The sequence below is a fragment of the Urocitellus parryii genome, chromosome 2 (genome assembly GCF_045843805.1).
Source record: "Urocitellus parryii isolate mUroPar1 chromosome 2, mUroPar1.hap1, whole genome shotgun sequence".
In the NCBI taxonomy this organism is placed as follows: domain Eukaryota; kingdom Metazoa; phylum Chordata; class Mammalia; order Rodentia; family Sciuridae; genus Urocitellus; species Urocitellus parryii.
In genome coordinates this window covers 29,117,041-29,135,556 of record NC_135532.1, presented here as the reverse complement: position 1 = coordinate 29,135,556, position 18,516 = coordinate 29,117,041, and the positions used below count along the sequence as shown (strand labels likewise).

General features: G+C 34.2%; 1 protein-coding gene across 1 annotated transcript; it reads right to left on the bottom strand.

Moving 5' to 3' along the window:
* Positions 1–329: 329 nt before the first annotated feature.
* Rfc3 (replication factor C subunit 3) lies at positions 330–18,086 on the bottom strand. Its single transcript, XM_026395132.2, has 9 exons — positions 17,907–18,086; positions 16,126–16,263; positions 11,808–11,875; positions 10,142–10,239; positions 7,535–7,716; positions 6,724–6,860; positions 6,537–6,635; positions 2,286–2,355; positions 330–674 (listed from the first exon to the last, which is right to left on the bottom strand). The coding sequence occupies exons 1-9, from the start codon at positions 17,991–17,993 to the stop codon at positions 483–485; spliced, it is 1,071 nt and encodes a 356-aa protein (XP_026250917.1). The 5' UTR covers positions 17,994–18,086; the 3' UTR covers positions 330–482.
* Between the last annotated feature and the right edge of the window lie 430 nt (positions 18,087–18,516).

Genomic DNA, 18,516 nt, shown 5'->3' with positions numbered 1-18,516 from the left:
CTATATGTGAATTTTTATATTCTCTACAAAAGTACAGTTCTTTGTTAAGGGATAATGTGATTAAAAGTAATGATTTACCAAGCAAAGTACCATGTACCCTGTAGTCAAAAACAGCAGTCTAAAAAAGAGAAAATTATCTTTGCTCCCTTATTGTATAAGTCTCCTATATCACCTAAGAGATTAGATGAAAGAGAATGGAATGATTGATACTGCATACTTGAAAAACTAATGTTTAAAGTAAATTAAAATAATTTTCCTAGACTCAAAAGTTTCTAATTGTATCCTTTCAATATATTTCAAGAGTATAGAAGCGATTATTTAATGTAGAGGAAAATGATAATGATTAGTAAATTCAAAGAGGAATTACAAAAAAACACAAAAAATATATGATTAAGTCTGTTTATTTTACACAACATTCTTCTAATACAAATTACGAGTAAATGCTGATACTGAGAAATACATGGAAGAATTACTAACTGAAGTCAGAACATCATGCCTTCCAATCCATCCTCCATGAACTTCTTATAAAGTGCCATAAATTTGGCCACAAATGCTTCCAAGTGATAAATGGCTTTGCTACCCAGTTGTAGACGATGTTCATAATAAGCTGCCATCTGGGCCACTTCTGCTTTCAGTTGTCCATCGCAATTATGCAAAAGTTCTGAGAGAAGGCCCTATAGAAAAATAATTAGTAACTTAAAAAGTAATAACTTTTTAAAATTAGCCAAACATGCTTCATCTCTCTCATTCACAAAAACAAGTAAAACTTAAATATGCTTTTTATATTTGTGAAATCTATTTGTGAACCAGAAGTTTTACTTTAAAACCAAAAGCTTTATACCTCTTCTGAAATAATAATGTGGTGCTTACCTACCAAATTCCATGGAAACCTCTGACTTCTAACAGTCCAACTAAAACTAAATGGTTGTTTGGGTTTTTTTCCCACTTTATGATGGTGTGAAAGGAATAACATATTCAGTAGAAACCATCATTTGAATTTTGATCTTTTCCTGGGCTAGCAATATGCAATATAATCCTCTCTCAAGATGCAGGAGAAGGAGGATGAACCATAGCTATCAGTCAGTCATACAATCACATAGGTAAATAACCAATATTCTATAGTATTGTTAAATGTTCTGTAAGTTAGATGTGTTAAATGCTATTTTGTTGTTCTTGTTGTTTGAGACAGGGTCTCACTATGCTACTCAGGCTGATCTCAAACTTGTATGCTAAAGTGATTCCCTGCCTCAGCCTTCCAAGTGGCTGGGACTGGGCGCCACCATGCCTTGCTATACATTTTTAATACATAGTATCTTCAGCTTCTCATGTGGATTTATCAGGATATAACTCTATAGTAAGTGGAGGATCATCTGTATGCAATTGTAGAAGGGTGAACAAATATACTACAATGATACATACTATTGCATTATTTATAATAATAATCTGTAGACAATCTAATATTCCACAAATAGAAGCCACACTCAAAAAAACTGATATCATACAAAAGAAAACCATTCATCCATTTAAAAAGAATAAGGCAAATCTGTAAAGTCAAGAAGCAATATCACGCTATATTGCTGAATAAAAACAAAGGAGAAAACACAAAAACTTTTAGAAAACTACACACACACATATACTTGTTTCTCTATGAAAAGAACAGATGTCTGTTTAAAGTGGCAATGCTTGTAGATTGAAAAATAGATGCTTTACTCTTTAGTTTGTATATTTAGTAACATTTGAATTTGTGTGAAGTACCACCATTTCATTTTAATAAACACAAACTTTTTATTTTCTAATATCTAGCAACCAATAAATTTTGCTAGCTAATAGGACTCTGCCTACATCTTCGACCTCATCCTCCAGGTACCCTGAATCTTGCTCTCTGAAATTCTTATCCCCCAGCTATTTATATGGTTGTTTCCTCTTATTCTTCTGAGTCTCAGTTTAAGCAATAAGTATCTTCCACAGAACAGCTATCAATGGACATCCTCCATTATTATCACTGCATCAATTTATTTCTTCTATAGTGTTTATAACATTCTAAAATCCTTACTGTTTCCTCTTTCACTCTACTAGAACATAACTTCCCCAAAGGCAGGTCTCCTCCCCACCCTTCTTTAGCACTCCCCTAATGGTAGTTGGCATACAGAAGCTGAATACATATCTGTGGAATTAATGAAATAGAGAAAAAGGGGTGAAATTTATACTGGTACTTTGAAAAGCCCTCTTTTCACACATCCAAAGTCCAAATTTTATAAGCAGTTCAAGATCTGAAATAGGGTTACCTTCATTATTATCTCAGGAGGAATACAATGAGTTAAAAGCTCATAAAGCCTTCCACGAACTTCGAGGAGCCTATATAAAACAAAATAATTGCTATTTTATGATGAAAATCAGAGACAATTTTAACAATCCAATACACACAAATTTTCCCAAATAGTACATCACATTAAGGATATACACATAAAACTTCTAATTTCAGTTCACTTAAAAAGAAATTACAATAGTCTTTTAAAATAGAGTAATAATCAGGTTTATTATATCAACCACAAAAGTACCAGATAGAAATTAAGACTGCAGGAATGGTGAGGGTTGTACTACACCAAGAAATTTAATGTTCATATTTTTACTACAGACAGAAGTTTCTTAAAATATCTAGAAAATGGTCATTAGCAATTACACAAGTGATAAGAGACAACATAAGCAGAAAATATGCGACTACCTAGACTACACAGGAACAAAGCAATATAGCAGGGACACAAAGAAATCCTGCCACAAAAGAGGGAGGACAAGAAGTTATAGGTTAAGTACAAAACAAGCTAAGTCAATATGAACATTAAACCTCTGAGTCCTTAATGCCAGGTCCTTCTCAAAACATTTCAGAAAACAAAAGGGTAAATAAATACATACATGCCATTTCAGAACAAAGAAAAAAATATCCATTAAAATTCCCAATACACTTAAAATAATTATCTTTATCTAAATATTTACTTATCCTAAAGAGAGAAAACTTCTGAATTTTTACTATACTACAGATGGTCCATACTTCAGATAAATCAGGGTATTCACTGAAAAAAAATTTCTTCAAGTTCAGACTCCTTTCTCTGAGACTCTAGGAAATATAAAGCTCTGACACATTAAAACTAAATAAAAATTTAAAAAAGAAATAACATTTTGGGGGTACCTGCTATGTATATATCAAATAATTTAATTCAGTTCTCATACCAGCTATGTGAAAAACTTTATCTTCAATTTTTTTTATTGAAAAAATGAAACAGTTTAGTAACTTCACAAAGTTAGCCTCAGCAAAGCATTATTTGAACATGGTTCCATCTAATCCAAAGTCCACATCTTTCCAATGTGTGCTAAGCATTTATTTGACACCTTGTTCTGAACTAGCTTCACAATAATATACTATTCCTCACAACAAACATGCTCTTTTATTGAAAAGAACCTGAAGTTCAGGGAGACTACGATTATATTAAAACTCAGGGAGTTGAGGCAGCATTTTATACATGCATAACTCAAATGCCTGGGATCGCTCAGTGACACAGTAGTGTATCTCAAAAATAAAACCTGATTATTAAAGCATAAGTAATAAAACAAACATCATGATAGGAAATTATTTTAATATATGCATGTAGCTTATTTCCAAAAAGTCAATTCAGGATATATTTACCTATACAATTGTTTTATAACTATATTGTGTATATCCATTAACATGTATCTCATGTTAGAGTTAATTTCTAGTATTATATAGTTTCTAAAAATTAATACTCTAAATTTACTATTTTGTGTCATTATTTTTTGATGGGTTCTAGGTGACTAAGAGTATAAATTCTTTAGTCAAAGAATCCTGGGTATTCTAGAGTAAGTCTCTGCCTTTTAATAACTGAATGTTCTTGTACAAGTTAATCTGACTAAATCTGTTTTCTTATCTCTGAAGTAAAGATGATAACATTTTTCTCCTAGAACTGTTATGAGTTAAGTGAGGAAACAGTATAAGAGGTGACATATCATTCATTAAATATAAACTATTCAAATTCAAAAATTATGACTATTTTAAGACAGAGCAAACAAGAATCAAGACAACAAACATTTATAGTAATACTAAAGGTCAAAAAAATCAAGTCATTTGGGATTGCATAGGACAATGATTAAAATAACACTACCCTGCCAGTATTTCTGGCCAGCTCCAAGGCTTTCAGGAATTAGGGGAAATTTCTGTTTATTCAGCACAATAGAATCAATTCCCACAATTATTAGATTAAACAGGAAAGAGCAGTACTTCTTGCACAAGTTCATTTAGAAGCTGCCAATACTTGTTAGGAAGATTGGAATAAAGGGTAGCAGCAGCTGGAAGAATTAGGCAAAACAATAATCAAAGTTTTAAAAGTACATCCGAAAATTATCAAATTTCTATACCAAAATCTTAAAAGTAGAAACTTCTACTATCAATTTATCTTCTATAAAATCATAACAAAAACAAGAAAGCCACCTTCAGTATAGAAATATTATATGAAAGTTAAAGGCTACTAAGACATGTCAAAACATGTTTGAATCCTTTTGAATATTCTCTTACGAAAATCGGTATTCTTCAGATGTATCAACCAAGAAAAGAAATGTCATTATTTTCAGTTCAACCAGAGAAGCTTGAGTTCTAGTGACTGCACTCAGTCTATCCTGTACTCTAAAAGTGATCAATGACCATTGCTAAAGTTCAAAGATGGTTTCTCAGTTCTGACACAACGAGGATAAGAGGCCTGCTTCAGCAAGCCTGAGAAACCTCCTCCATACTTTACAAAGGTAGTGGGCCTTAAGGCTGTCATATTTTATTTGGAGAAGTGCAGACTGTCTTTCTCAATCAAACTATCATAAATCAAACAACCAGTGACTGAGGAGTTTCAGTATAGTCAATCACTGAATAACAAACCCACAAAAGTAAATGGAAAAAAACTTTGCACAATTAGTGTCAAAAAATACTTTCTAATACCAATGGTATATTCTTAGAATTATTCTTAACAGAATCCATCATTAGGCATGAGCACAGAAGTTTTTTTAGTTCTCAAACCAGTATCACACAATCTCTTTTGCTCTTCACAACAAAGACATAAGTATCCTTGACAGAATAATAAAAAATAGTATCTTCATTATACAAATGAGAAAGCGGAAATTCAAAAATGAAGTTAGCTGCTCAAGGACACCTAGCTAAATTAGGATAAGAAGTCTGATGTCAATAGGAAAGACAGTGGAATGAATCTGACATAACTTTCCTATGTATATATACCACAGTGAATCTCAACATTGTGTACATCCACAAGACTGGGATCCTAATTAGAATAATACATATTCCATATTTGTATAAATATGTCAAAGTAGATTCTACTGTCAAGTGTAACTAAAATGAACAAATTTTAAAAAGAGCCAATATGAAAGGTTATACATAGTATTAACCATGTGAATTTCTAGAAAAGGCAAAAGGAAGGAATGGGTGGGGGTGGGGCGTGTAAATCAGTGGTTGCTTAGAATAAAGAATGGACATACATACAGGTTGAGGGCATCAGACTTTTGGCACAATGAAACTACTCTGTATGATACTATAATGGTGGATCACATCCTACATTTGCCCAAATCCAGACTATACCCTAATTTAAATTACTGACTTGCGTTAATAATGACGTATTGATATTGACTTGTCAGTTGTAACAAATATACCACGATTAATGCAAGATATCAATAGTAGAGGAAATTGAAAGGGATGAAGGAACATCTAGGAACTTTCTGCTTATTTCAGGAAACCTAAAGCTGCTCTAAAAATATAAAGCCTATTAATTTCTTTAGAAAATGAGTTACAGCTATGACTTGGAAGGAGTTCCACATGGTATCATTAAGAAATGCAATTTACAAAAAAGTATGAAGATAGGCTTCCATTTTTATAAAATAAGCAATAACTAAAAAGAATCCCCACATACTTTCACAGTTATATGAACAAGTAGAAAAATATAAAATATGGAAAGATATATACTAGTCTCTGAGGAGCCAAGCAAAAGGGGGAAAAAGATTGAAGATAAACAGACTGTATATAATTACATCTTTACATTCATGAAAAATTACAGTCTTTATGTGGATAATAAAAGTTAAATGTATTTTAAAATTAAAAAAAAGTCTGATGTCTTTCTGGCACATTTGCATTAATTTCAAAGTGATATATTATTTTTTTTTTCAATACTAGAAAGCCAAACAAATGATGTTTAAGTCATCAGAGATTCTAAAAGGACAATTAAAAATTCCCAGATTTATTTAATTTACATATAAAACCAAATTTTACACATTAACAGCTTAAGAAAATCTACAACGCCAAACTAACTATTCTGAACCACTGCATTTCTAGAATTAAACTCTACCATTTATTTAAAAGTTCAATATTTAGATTCAAGATCTAATTATATCTCTAAATGACATGGTGGTAGCATAAAAGAGCCACTAACTGAACTATCTTGATCAAACCTTTATTATCACCACCTCATACTGGTTACCTTTGAGGCGTCTGCTGACTGACAATAGCATTTGCTGTCTCCCTCAGGTACACCTCCCAATCTGTCTCAGGGATTTCTTGATCTGCAGTAAAAGGATATCTACACAACAAAAAGAGAACACAATAAATTAAACAGAAGTGTACGTATTTCCCAGAAGTTTCCTGCAGTAACTGCCCCTTCCACTCACTGTTGTACTCTGCAGGCTTCACACATAAGTAGGGCTTTTCTGAGATTTCTACAGGACTTCTCTGCAAGTCTCTGAGCCAGTTGTGAAGGAAGATTCAGACCTTCCTTCTTGCACACAGTAGTTAACACATGGCAAATCTGTAAGTCAAATTAACAAACATGAGCAGTCTGTCAAAAAGCATAGAGATAATTTCTATTGATAGTATCCTTTTAAATCTTTTTAATTGTATCATTCCCCAAATTTTCACAAGTGAAATTTGTAAAGGTACTTTACTAATTGTATCTAACACAACGTCTTATATTCTCCCTATTTTGTATAAAACCTTCCAAAATCTATTAACAGAAGGAAAGCTGCTTACTGTGAGCAATCAATATTTTCTTTTAACTGACATTGTTAAGAATTGCAAAGAGAAATAATATGCATCAATGCTGTTTCAGGCATAACCACATCATCTTCTTGCAAAATCCATTTCCTCTATTTTCAAATTTCCTACTACAATCAAATAAATCAGCTTGAGGTAGAGGATAATAAATAATTAACCCATATCTAGCTTCGTAAAATTCTTAAAGCCTACTTAAGGTAAGAGACGGTTTAAGGAACATATTTTATATATTGATATGTGGGTATTCACTACTATATATGTTGATATTTACATCTATTAATGGTTTACATCCAGGTCTTTCCATAACTGTTCTTAAATTATTGATATGCTTCACTGGGTTTTAACAAAAAAAAAAAAACATGTGAGAGATATATACAAAGATCAGAGAATTTGAACTCAATTTTTTCTGATAAGTTTAACTTGACATACATCTTCAATGCTGGGAGCAGGCACACGAATTGCCAGGCATCTACTACGAATAGGTGGTATCACTTTGGATGTTGAATTGCAGCACAAGATCAATCTGCAGGTGGACATATACTTTTCCATGGTTCTGCGCAAAGCGTGTTGAGCATCTCTGGTGAGTTTGTCAACTTCTGTCAATAATACCACTGAGTCAAACAGAAACAAGACAAACTTAAATTTTACCAAGATAGGGATGTAAAATTCTAAGGAATACACTTTGGAAGGCACTGTTTCAAGAACATAGCCAACAAGGCATAAAAATATCTGTATGCTTGTAGAGTAAGATTCCCACCTGGCCACAATCTGGGATCAGCCTTACAGTGGTTCAGGAATAGTATGTAAGCAGGGACTGAATCCAACTTTTCTAGTTTTCATTATATTAATAAATTAATGTGGAAGACAGCAGTGGCAGCAGTGTGGCATTTGAATTTCCCCTCAAAAACAAACAGAATAACTAATGATTCCAGGAACATCTATTTCAAACTAAATGACAAACTTTACCTAAGAACTCAAATATAAGCAAGTAAGAACAAGCAACTACAAATGAAAAGACCCTCAGAGCATCAGCACTTTGGTGGAAGGCAGTGGCAGGAATCCACTAATCTTTTGTCAGCCATTAGGACAGGAGAACCCCAAAAATGCCTGCAACACTTGGAAATTATCATGGGACAACTTGAAACAGCAATCTGAATTAGGAGGCAGATTCCATAGAGCCCAACTCATGGATGAGACCAAGGGAATGCTGAAGCAGTAAGATCTGACAAAGACATAGATTGTAAAGAAAACAAAACAAAGTTCCCTACTAAGATAAGGCTCCACAATGAGGAATCCCAAAAACAGCACTCAACTGAGTGGAACAGGAAAGAGACAAAGGAAAGAATGCTAATAAGAGTGGCAGGGAGGAAGACAGGGAGTAGAGTTTGTAAAAATAAAATAAGCGACAGATCTAGAGTCCCAAACCTAGAAAATCTCTCTGGCCTCCTAGTCCTTCTTCTTCCTAATACAGGAAAACATATTTGCATTTTTAAAAAATGATCACAGGAAAAGGATCACAGCTGAATTCAGTTATAAGAAAAAAAAATATAGAAACAGAACAACATCTCTGAGTACTGAAGAATTAAACCATCTTCTAAACTTATTACCTAAATATTGTTTTTTTTAATATAATACTAAATGTAAGAACAGGTCTATAAATTTTAGTAATGTAAATCTAATTTTAATTGAATGTTGGAATATTGTTTTTGTTTTTAATGTCTAAAACATTTCACTTTAAAGGTTTATAATTGTTAGCTGATTCAAATTTAAAATTTCAACCATATTTCTTAAAATATATCTTCAGCATAATTCTTATCACAGATTAAAAGCACAGAATTTTCTAAATATTTATATTCATACACACCATTATTTTTATTTTATGTGGTGATCCTAGAGATAGTAACCAAGTTATAACTGGTAAGCAGGGAACAATAGTATATCTGTATAAAATAATAGAGTGTAACCAAGTAAGAAATGCATCTGTCAAAATCTAACAACTAACTAAACGGGGAAATACTAAGGCATGCATTCCTTCCAGAACTGTGACATGTATGTTCACCGGCTCTCTTACTATGAAGCACTGTACTGTAGATACTTGGCAACATAATTAGACAAGAAAAACTATTCAAAGTCCTACAAATTGGAAGAGAAAAAAATATTTGTGTGTGTGTGTGTGTATACACACACACATATACACACAAATATATATCTGAAAAATACAAAAAATATGATTATTACACATTAGAAATGTTATCAACAGGATATAAAATTAAGATAAAACATCAATAATTGCCATATAAATAAAAAATACAAGAAAAGTTTCCATTTACAGGAATAAAAAATAAATCCATAAATGTTTACTTTCAAATACAGGCAATTTACAAAATAATAATAAGCAATGAAACAAGAAAAATTATCACACTAATTGAAGGAAAAACAAAGAACTATTTCCTCCACTCAAACTGAGAAAGATAAAAAATATTTATCTGCAGTGTTGATTAAATGTTGAGAAGAAATGGATATTCCTGAACAGTGTTAATGTAAATGTACAGATTCTTTCATCAGATAAAGAATTTGGCAAAATCCATTTAAAGCATTAAATACTGCATATTTATCATCACTAAATCTTATGAAAAAGAATTGCATGCATATATATAGAAAGAGTACTAGAAAGCAAAGACCAAGTTAATAGTAGCTGTTTCTGGATGATGGGATTATAGCTAGTTTGTTCCCCCCAACATATACCCCACCCCCACCGGACCCCCTTCATCAAAACAGTTAATAATGAACATAAAACTGTGGTCATAATTACTTTAAAATCATGTAATTTCTTATTTGAGATATAATAGGTTTTTTAAATTATTCATCTTGTTCCAAAATATCAAGTAGGTACCAGAAATAATCCACATTCCCACAAAATTCAATTCCACTAGACTACAAGCTCCCATGAATACAGGAGTCATGCCTATCTTGTTGACTTCTATAGAGATTATTAATGTTTGGCAGTTTCATAAAAAGCAAGGTTTCATCACATACCTTTAAAATCTCTTTGAGAGTTTGTTTCAAGTTGCTGTGACTGTGCCACTGTTTTCAACATCTCCTGAATTACTACCCGGTCACTATTTCCAGCATCACTACATAAAACAAGAGTAATATCCACATATATAAATATTTAAGAAGTATTACACTTCTGTATCACTGAAAATATGATGTCACTGAAAACACTAACCATGTCCTTAATATTTTTTACTGTTACTTAAGAAGAGTAATAATAATTAAGAAACAATTTGGGAAATACTAACACTTGGGTACCCACTACTGAAAAGTTAATACCTAATTATAGTAATTTCTCAATTACCCCTAACTATCAAAATATAAAAATAACTCTGAAACAGAAATGTCATTGATGCCTATTCATAGTCCCTATCCCCCAAATAGCTAAGGTCTGGAAGAAGGAGCCTAGGTAAGTCTGTTACTAGCAGTAGCAAGGAGCAGATTAAAGGGTTTACTAGGATGAGATAAGCAAGTGGAGCTTAAGATACAAACTATTGTTGACTTATCAAAGGCACACACTTGTCATTTTCATCCATCTTATTGCTTTGGCTCTTGAATAAAGCACCTCTCATACCCAAAAGTCATCTGGTTCAATTAGGCCAAATGAATACTAATTTCAAACACTGAAAAACAATCAGCTTAATATCTGACTATTCTTGATTCAGAAAAACTCACAAGAAAAAAAGGTGAGTAAAATAATTAGCTTTAGTTTATTTTCCCAAATAACCACAAAGTTTTTTCCCCAAGTCATTATAATTTAATTAGATAAGCACACCTAGATTGCCTCTTGTGTGATTATTTTTCTAGCCAAAAATCCAGAACATTTCCCATTTCTTTAGAATTAACCCTTTCTACTTTTTATGATCAGACTAATTACCAACAAATCTCATTTCTCTTAGTTTTCTTTGACATAACTAGGGAAAATTATAATAGCTATCTGCTAGGGCTATTTTAAGGACTAAGTATCATAATCCTGGTAGAATTAGACTATTCCTCATACTTCCTTCTCCCTTTGTCTCCACCTGCTCACTGAATTGGACATTCATTCTTGCCTCTCTACCATTAGGCTGCCTCTGGCTGAGAAGGTCCTCCATTCTGTTCTCTTTTAAGATCACATCTGGCACCAGAGAACCTTGCAAGTTTACTCAACTTTTCCAATGCTGCACAAGTTTTAAACAAGATCCTAATCTTATTATCTCATGACAGACAAAAACACATTGGCTAGTAGACTATCATAATACTCTCTAAACAAGAAGCTGAAACACAAGAAGTTACAAAGCAAGATCTGGCAACCCAAGTTCAGTTTCTAAAATATTTAAACCAGACATTACAAATTTTTAGACATACTTTGCTCATGAATGCTGAATAAATCAATATAATTTAACAAAACTTTACTAACAATGAACTCTGAAAAGCAAGAAAACTTAAAATATATTACTGAAATTATCTTGACAGAGGCAGTGAAGCTGGAAGGTACTAGGCTTCACATTTTGAGAAAAATAGCGTCACTCTAATCTGTTTTATATACTATGCTTCCATTCATATAATTTTGAGAGTCTCAATCTTAAAAAAAAGTATGAAAGCATTATTGCTAAAAACTGCTTACTTCTAACCATTCTTTTAAAAATGCTTAGTAGCAGCAATTTACCTGGGATTAACTTCAAGGTGGTAATTACTTGCAATGGTGCTGATTTCAATTTTCTTTTTAGATGGAGTCTGTAGACAAAACAAACAAAACAAGATTTTTTTCAACATTTATTATTTGCTATTTCATCTGTTTTTCTTTTATTATACAAACAATTGAAGTTTGTTTAAAACAATAGTACTTGATATAACCAATATTAATGTAACTTCACTAACTCCATTCTTAATGTGCAAACATGTTTATATCAACTGGGTCACATCATACATCCTGTTTATATTGTGTGTAGGGCAGTTCTAAAGATGGCTATAATTCCTACCTTGGTGAGGCTTCCGGGTGGGCTGTTTTTAGAATGTAGCCAAGGTCATGAACTTCCTGATTCAGCAAATGTACTCAAGGTCAGAAACATGTGCTTGTGATCATGCATTCAGTTATGTAGTTGACTGTCAATGTGCTGTCTCTGTCTGGTCTGCATATAAAAAAGACCTATGGAAATGGCTCAATGGGCTAAATGGAACTGGAGAGGCAAAATGGAACTGGAGCTGGAGGGAGGAGCTGCTGCAAACTCTGAATAAAGAATGTCGACTATTCCAACTGTGTCTTGCATATTCTTCCACCTGCCTGGATCCCGAATCTGTTACCCAGGTCTGAGCCTTCATCTAACACTTACCTTCAGATATCCCCAAATAATCTTTATTTATCACCATATCACCATTGTTAACAATCTAAATATATTCTTTTACGATTTTTCCATGTTAAAACAAAAATAAAGCACTAATATTTGTACAGTGTTGGTGTTTCTTGTAAAAAATAAAAACAAAAAGAAAGAGGAAGTCATACCCTTACCTCTATGGCTTTTTCTAGGTAACAATATATTTTGGCAATTCCTCCCAGACAACTGATATGTTATAGATGGGTATCAACAGCTGATGGGCAAACTGATGGCCATTTTGGGTTTTTTTGCATTTGTTGTGTGTGTATCTATAGACCACCGTTTAAAAAAGATCTAACAATTCACTTTTCCACTGGCAACCAACACCCTTACTCAACATTCTCCATTTATAGTTGGTTTTAATATGCCTTTCAATTTTTGCCAATTTGAATAAATAATGTACAATCTGTTTGACTCTTTCAAAGGTCAAACTGGCCACATATTTGTCAACTGACTACTTATTTCATTTTCTACCAGGTTGTTTTTCTCCATTGTCAATTTTAAAATCTCTTACCTAATGTTCCTTTCAAATATTTTGTGACAATCTTGTTTTCCTTTGATTTTATGTCTGAAGTCCTTTATCATATTCTAAAATATATAGCATTTTGTTTTAAGATCAATCACCTGGAATTTATCTTTATAAATGGTATGTCATAGAAATTGAACTTTGTTTTCCTCCCAATAGATAAGTAGTTATGATAACACATTTTGCTGGGTCACATTTTCCCACCATTTTCAAATAGACTTTCCAGCATATTTCCAGGCTCTCTTCAGTTTCACTAGTCACATTTTCTATTCACATGCCAATACACTATATTAGTTGTCAGATATGATTTACAATTTTGTAATGCAAACCCCACTCCATTAAACTTCTCTTTTATCATTATGTTAGCTGGTCTCAGAATTGTTTTCTTTCCATGTGGACTTGAGGATCATTTCAAATAATTTAAAAAAAAAAATCCTTGACTTAAATTGAAATTTCATTAAAGTTTAACACATTAACTTAGAGAAAAGACACACTTTTGAATCTCTCATCTGAGAACATGCTGCATCTTTCCATTTGATGGCTCTTGTTTTTTGTTCTTCTGTTAAGATTTTGTCATTTTTCCCCCCTAAAGATTCCAGTTTTCTTGCTAAATTTGTCCCTACATAATATTATAAGAATTTCTGTCAGGATGCACCACCAGTTCCTCAACCTTGGATCTGTCTAAACATAAGCTAACCAATATTAGCCTAAAACTCATTTATTCTCCTGAAGATTCTATTAATAAATACCATCTACATTCAGCATTCATTTTTTTTCAAGGCATAACATGTATAAAACATTCCATCAGGGGCTATGAAGACAATATGAAAACCAATCTGGCATGTTCCCTACATAACTTCAAAACAAATACAATCTTGTCAAAGTAAGGATATATATGAAAAACTATAATCTAGACAAAACAAAGTAGTATAAAAGTATAAACTACCGCTCATAGAATAAACAGCATTTCTCATGCATGGGAGAAGCACTTTAGAGAGGAGACATTTTAACTAGATCTGAAACGCCATCGCTAAGAAAAGAGCATGACAATGCAGTGAATGGTACAAGCCTGGAAACTCCACCACGGCAAAATTATGGGAAGCCTTTCAATCTCCCAATGCCTCAAGTTTCCTTTCCCAGTCAGTTGCTCCACTGTCACTTGATTCCACATTTAAATTATTAAAATTACAGTTTCTTTTCATCTCCACTACTGCTTCCAAAAAAAATGAACTTCAGAAATTTGATTTCTAGTTTCATTTGTAACATCCTCTTATTTACTAGATAATTACCAGATAAACCAAAATGACTCTCTCCCTGTCCATTTTACAGCAAACCTCCTGTTGCTCATGCTTTCTAACGTAAATGACTTTGGTGTACAATTGTGAGGTCTATACATTTGTATCTCTCGATCTTGTACATCGCAAGTTCATTCTTATATTATTATCTCTCAATCTTGTACGTCTGTGAAATTCATTCTTAAATCACATGTTAGGAACAACTAAGAGGATGAAAGGTACATATATGACCATGATTAAAAATTCCTTCCATATAGGAAAACTGGAAATTCATATGCAATAAAATGAAATTAGACCCCTCTCACCCTGCACAAAATTCAAGTCAAAGTGGATCAAGGACCTAGGCATTAGACCAGACACCCTGTGCCTACAAGATGAAACAGTAGGCCCAAATCTCCATCATGTCAGCTTAGGAACCAAATTCCTCAACATCAACAAGACTCCTAAAGCACAAGTAAACTCAAGAATCAATAAATGGGCTGAGCATTGTGGAGCATGCCTGTAATCTCAGCAGCTCAGGAGGCTGAGGCAGGAGGGTCATGAGTTCAAAGCCAGCCTCAGCAAAAGTGAGGCACTAAGCAACTCAGTGAGACCCTGTCTCTAAACAAAATACAAGAAAAGGGGCTAAGGATATGGCTCAGTGGATGAGTGCCCCTGAGTTCATCCCCAGTAACACCCTCTTCTGCCGCCAAAAAAAAATAATTAATAAATAGGTTTTATCAAACTAAAAAGCCTCTTCATAGCAAAGGAAACAATCGAGAATATGAAGAGAGAGCCTACAGAATGGAAGAAAAATCTTTGCTGTCTGTACCTCATATACAGTATTAATCTCCAGGATATATGAAGAACTCAAAAAACTTAACACGGAAAAAAAACTAATAACCCAGTCAATAAATGGGCAAAGGAACTGAACAAACACTTCACAGAAGACATGATCTGTCAACAAATATGTGAAAAAATGTTCAACATCGCTAACAATTAGAGAAATGCAAATTAAAACTACACTGAGATTTTATCTTACTCCAATCAGAATGGCAATTATCAAGAATACAAGTAACAATAAAAGCTGGTAAGGATATGGGAAAAAAGATATACTCATATATTACTGGTGGGATTGCAAATTGGTGCAAACACCCTGGAAGCGGTAGGGAGATTCTTCAGAAAACTTGAAATAGAACCAGCATTTGACCCAGTTATCCCACTCCTCATCATATATCCAAAGGACTTAAAATCAGCATACTATAGTGATGTGACCACATCAATATTCATAGCAGCTCAATAGCTAAGCTATGGAACCAAGCTAGAAGTCCTTCAACAGATGAATGGATAAAGAAAATGTGGATTATTATTCATCCAAAAAGAAGAATGAAATTATCGCATTTGCTGGTAGAGGTAAATAGATGAAACTGGAGACTATCATGCTAAGTGAAACAAGCCAATCAAAAAAAAAAAAAACAAAAACAGAAACAAAAGACAAATGTTCTCTCTGATATGCAGATGCTGATTCACAATAGGTTGGGGTGGGGTGGGGTGGGATGGGAACTGGAAAGACAGTAAAATGAATCAAACATAACTTTCCTATGTCTATATATGAATACATGACCAGTGTAACTCCATATCATGTACAACCACAGAATGGAAAGTTATACTCCGTCTATGTATGATATGTCAAAATACATTCTACTGTCATGTATAACTAAAAAGAACAAATAAAAACAAAAAATAAATTTGATAAAAAAAAAAAGAATACTTCCCATAAATATTTGGAAAGCCTCAAAGTAAAATGCTTACTGTGATAGTTTGATGTTCAATTCTCAATTTTTCCACTCCAACACCATAAAGTTCACGTAGAATACACATAATTCTTGTCTTTTTTCCAGCACCTGATGGTCCATACACTAACAGGTGAGGAAAATCACCACACTGAACCTGCAGAAAGAAAGAACAAGGTATTTTTCTCTAGTCAAATTAAATTGTTCTAGGTAGAACTGAACTATCTTTTAAGTACCACATATTTTGCACACCTACCAACAAATTAAAATACATATTTGTACTTTTAAATAAATTTTAAAACATTGATTTTAAAACAAATTTTAAATCACTTAAATATACAGCACAGAACATGAAAGATACAAGATTAAATACTAGACAGCAGAAACTCTCAAGCCAGACTAACAGAATCTCCTGGAGAATTTTTTTAAATAAAGGAATGATTGATTACAGGACCCAGTCATCTGTGAGATTAGGATTCTGTAATTCTGAGATAGATGTTTTTCTTGTCTGGGCTCCTGGAAATAATCCCTGGGATAAGAACTGGATGCATTAGTTTAACCTACAAGGGACTTAAAGGAAAATTTCAGAGGAGACCAAGGATGAAAAATCAGGAAAGAAAGGAAGCCAATAAAAATGTGTTATCAATTTTAATTCCACTCTACATATCTGGGCTTGAGCCTATTGGGGAAACACTTAAAGCCAGCATAGACACTACAGTGTTAATCCAATCAAGTGATGGGGAAAATGGAGTAGGTGAACACTCTCTCACCAGTACTTTGTGGAACCCTGCTTAGGAAACTGGATGGGAGAAAAAAGAGGGCATTAATTCCCAGGTACTTCAAGTGTGCTTGGGGATTTCAGTCAAAGAAAAGCACTTAGGCAAAACCCAGATGTAGGAAGTTCAAAGTCAGTCTGCATGCAAGGTAAGAGTTAAAAACAAGGGGATACATGGGGCAGGGTACTAACAGAGTCTGCTGCCTTACAAGACAATGAGTTTTTCAAAAGTTTCTGATAATTAGTCAGATGTGTGAAAGTAGTTATAAAGAGGACTAAGACACAAACTGCACACTTTAGTTCTGTAATAACACTCCACTCCCTACAAGATACAGTTGGCTTTTCATAAATCATTGCCATTAGACACTTTGAACAACCACAATATTAAAAAGAAGTCATCAGGAGGCAGCGGGGGTCTTCTGCAAGGAACTAAACTCAAGAACATCCTAATCCACCGTATTTGAGAATCAGAAAAGACCCTAGGAATTAATAAATCCAACACTTCCCTAGTAAATGAAGACATTCATACCAAGAAACGTTAAACCAGACGATGTCACTTCTAGGCTCATAATCCTCCAACAGCTTCCTATCTCACTCTAGGGATGTACTGAATCTGCACCACTCCTCCCCCCTCCAACACCCGCCCCAGTTCCCGTTCCTCTTCCGACTGGCTATTATCCACTTACACTGCCATTCTCGAGGGTTCTACCACAAGCTGTGCAAACTGCAGCCCCGGGATTTTGCACGCCCCGGAGATTTTGCACTTATTATCTGCTCTATTTGTCCCATGCTTTGCTAAATTTCTGTATTTATGATTTTCTCATCTCGAGTCTTGGCTCAGGTGGCACTTGCCAGTCGATCTCCCGGTTTAAAAATACAACCCCGCCAACCCCCACGCACTCTCCCCACTTCTCGGTTCGGTGCCTCTCGGTAACATTTATCTCCTAATGGCGGGCGGGCGGTGTCCTGCTCCCTAGGGGCGCCTGGGGCCTCCCCTCTCCCGGCCCAAACCGCGGTTGACTCACCAGGTTGCGCAGCTGGGCCGCCTGCTCCTTGTGGTAGTCCAGCCGCCCTAAGGAGCACGGCCGGTATTTGTCCACCCAGAGACTCATGACAGTCGGAGTTCTCCGGGGTCGAAGCTTGAAAGTCCCGCGCGCGCCCAGCTTCCTCCCGGACGCCTAGACAAGTTTTCCCGCGAGCGCCACGTCTCGTGACGTCACTGCCGGCCACGGCTGCGTGAAGAGTTGAGAAGCGAAAGACTACGAAAGCCGAGTGGGGCCAAAATTAGTCGTCGCATCGTCTCCGCCTAATCACAATGTTCATTGTTTTACCAATATGGTTCGTTCATTCACACGAATTTGCCCCACAGAAATATACTAAATGTATGTGTCGAGCTTCTTTCTTGGCACCAGAATATATCAACCTCAAGGTTTCTCTCATTTGCAGGCACTCAATAAAGCTTTGTTGGATAATACTAAAAAATCAGATTTGGTGGTTTGTTTTTTTTATATCCACTCCTCAAGATTGTTAATGTATTGAAAACAAAAGAATCAAAAGTGCATGAAAGACTACGTGCACTGTGGAAGAAACATGAGATGAACATGCTATTTTAGATACAGAATGCTGAAAAGCACT

What these genes read in the sequence shown, in the direction of transcription:
- Rfc3 (XM_026395132.2), bottom strand. Translation starts at nt 17,993, where the DNA reads ATGAGTCTCTGGGTGGACAAATACCGGCCGTGCTCCTTAGGGCGGCTG. An exon ending in CTCTCAAAGAGATTTTAAAG is followed by an intron (nt 7,717 to 10,141) that starts GTATGTGATGAA and finishes TGTTTGACTCAG; the next exon opens with TGGTATTATTGACAGAAGTT. An exon ending in CTGCTCCCAGCATTGAAGAT is followed by an intron (nt 6,861 to 7,534) that starts GTATGTCAAGTT and finishes TTTGACTTACAG; the next exon opens with ATTTGCCATGTGTTAACTAC.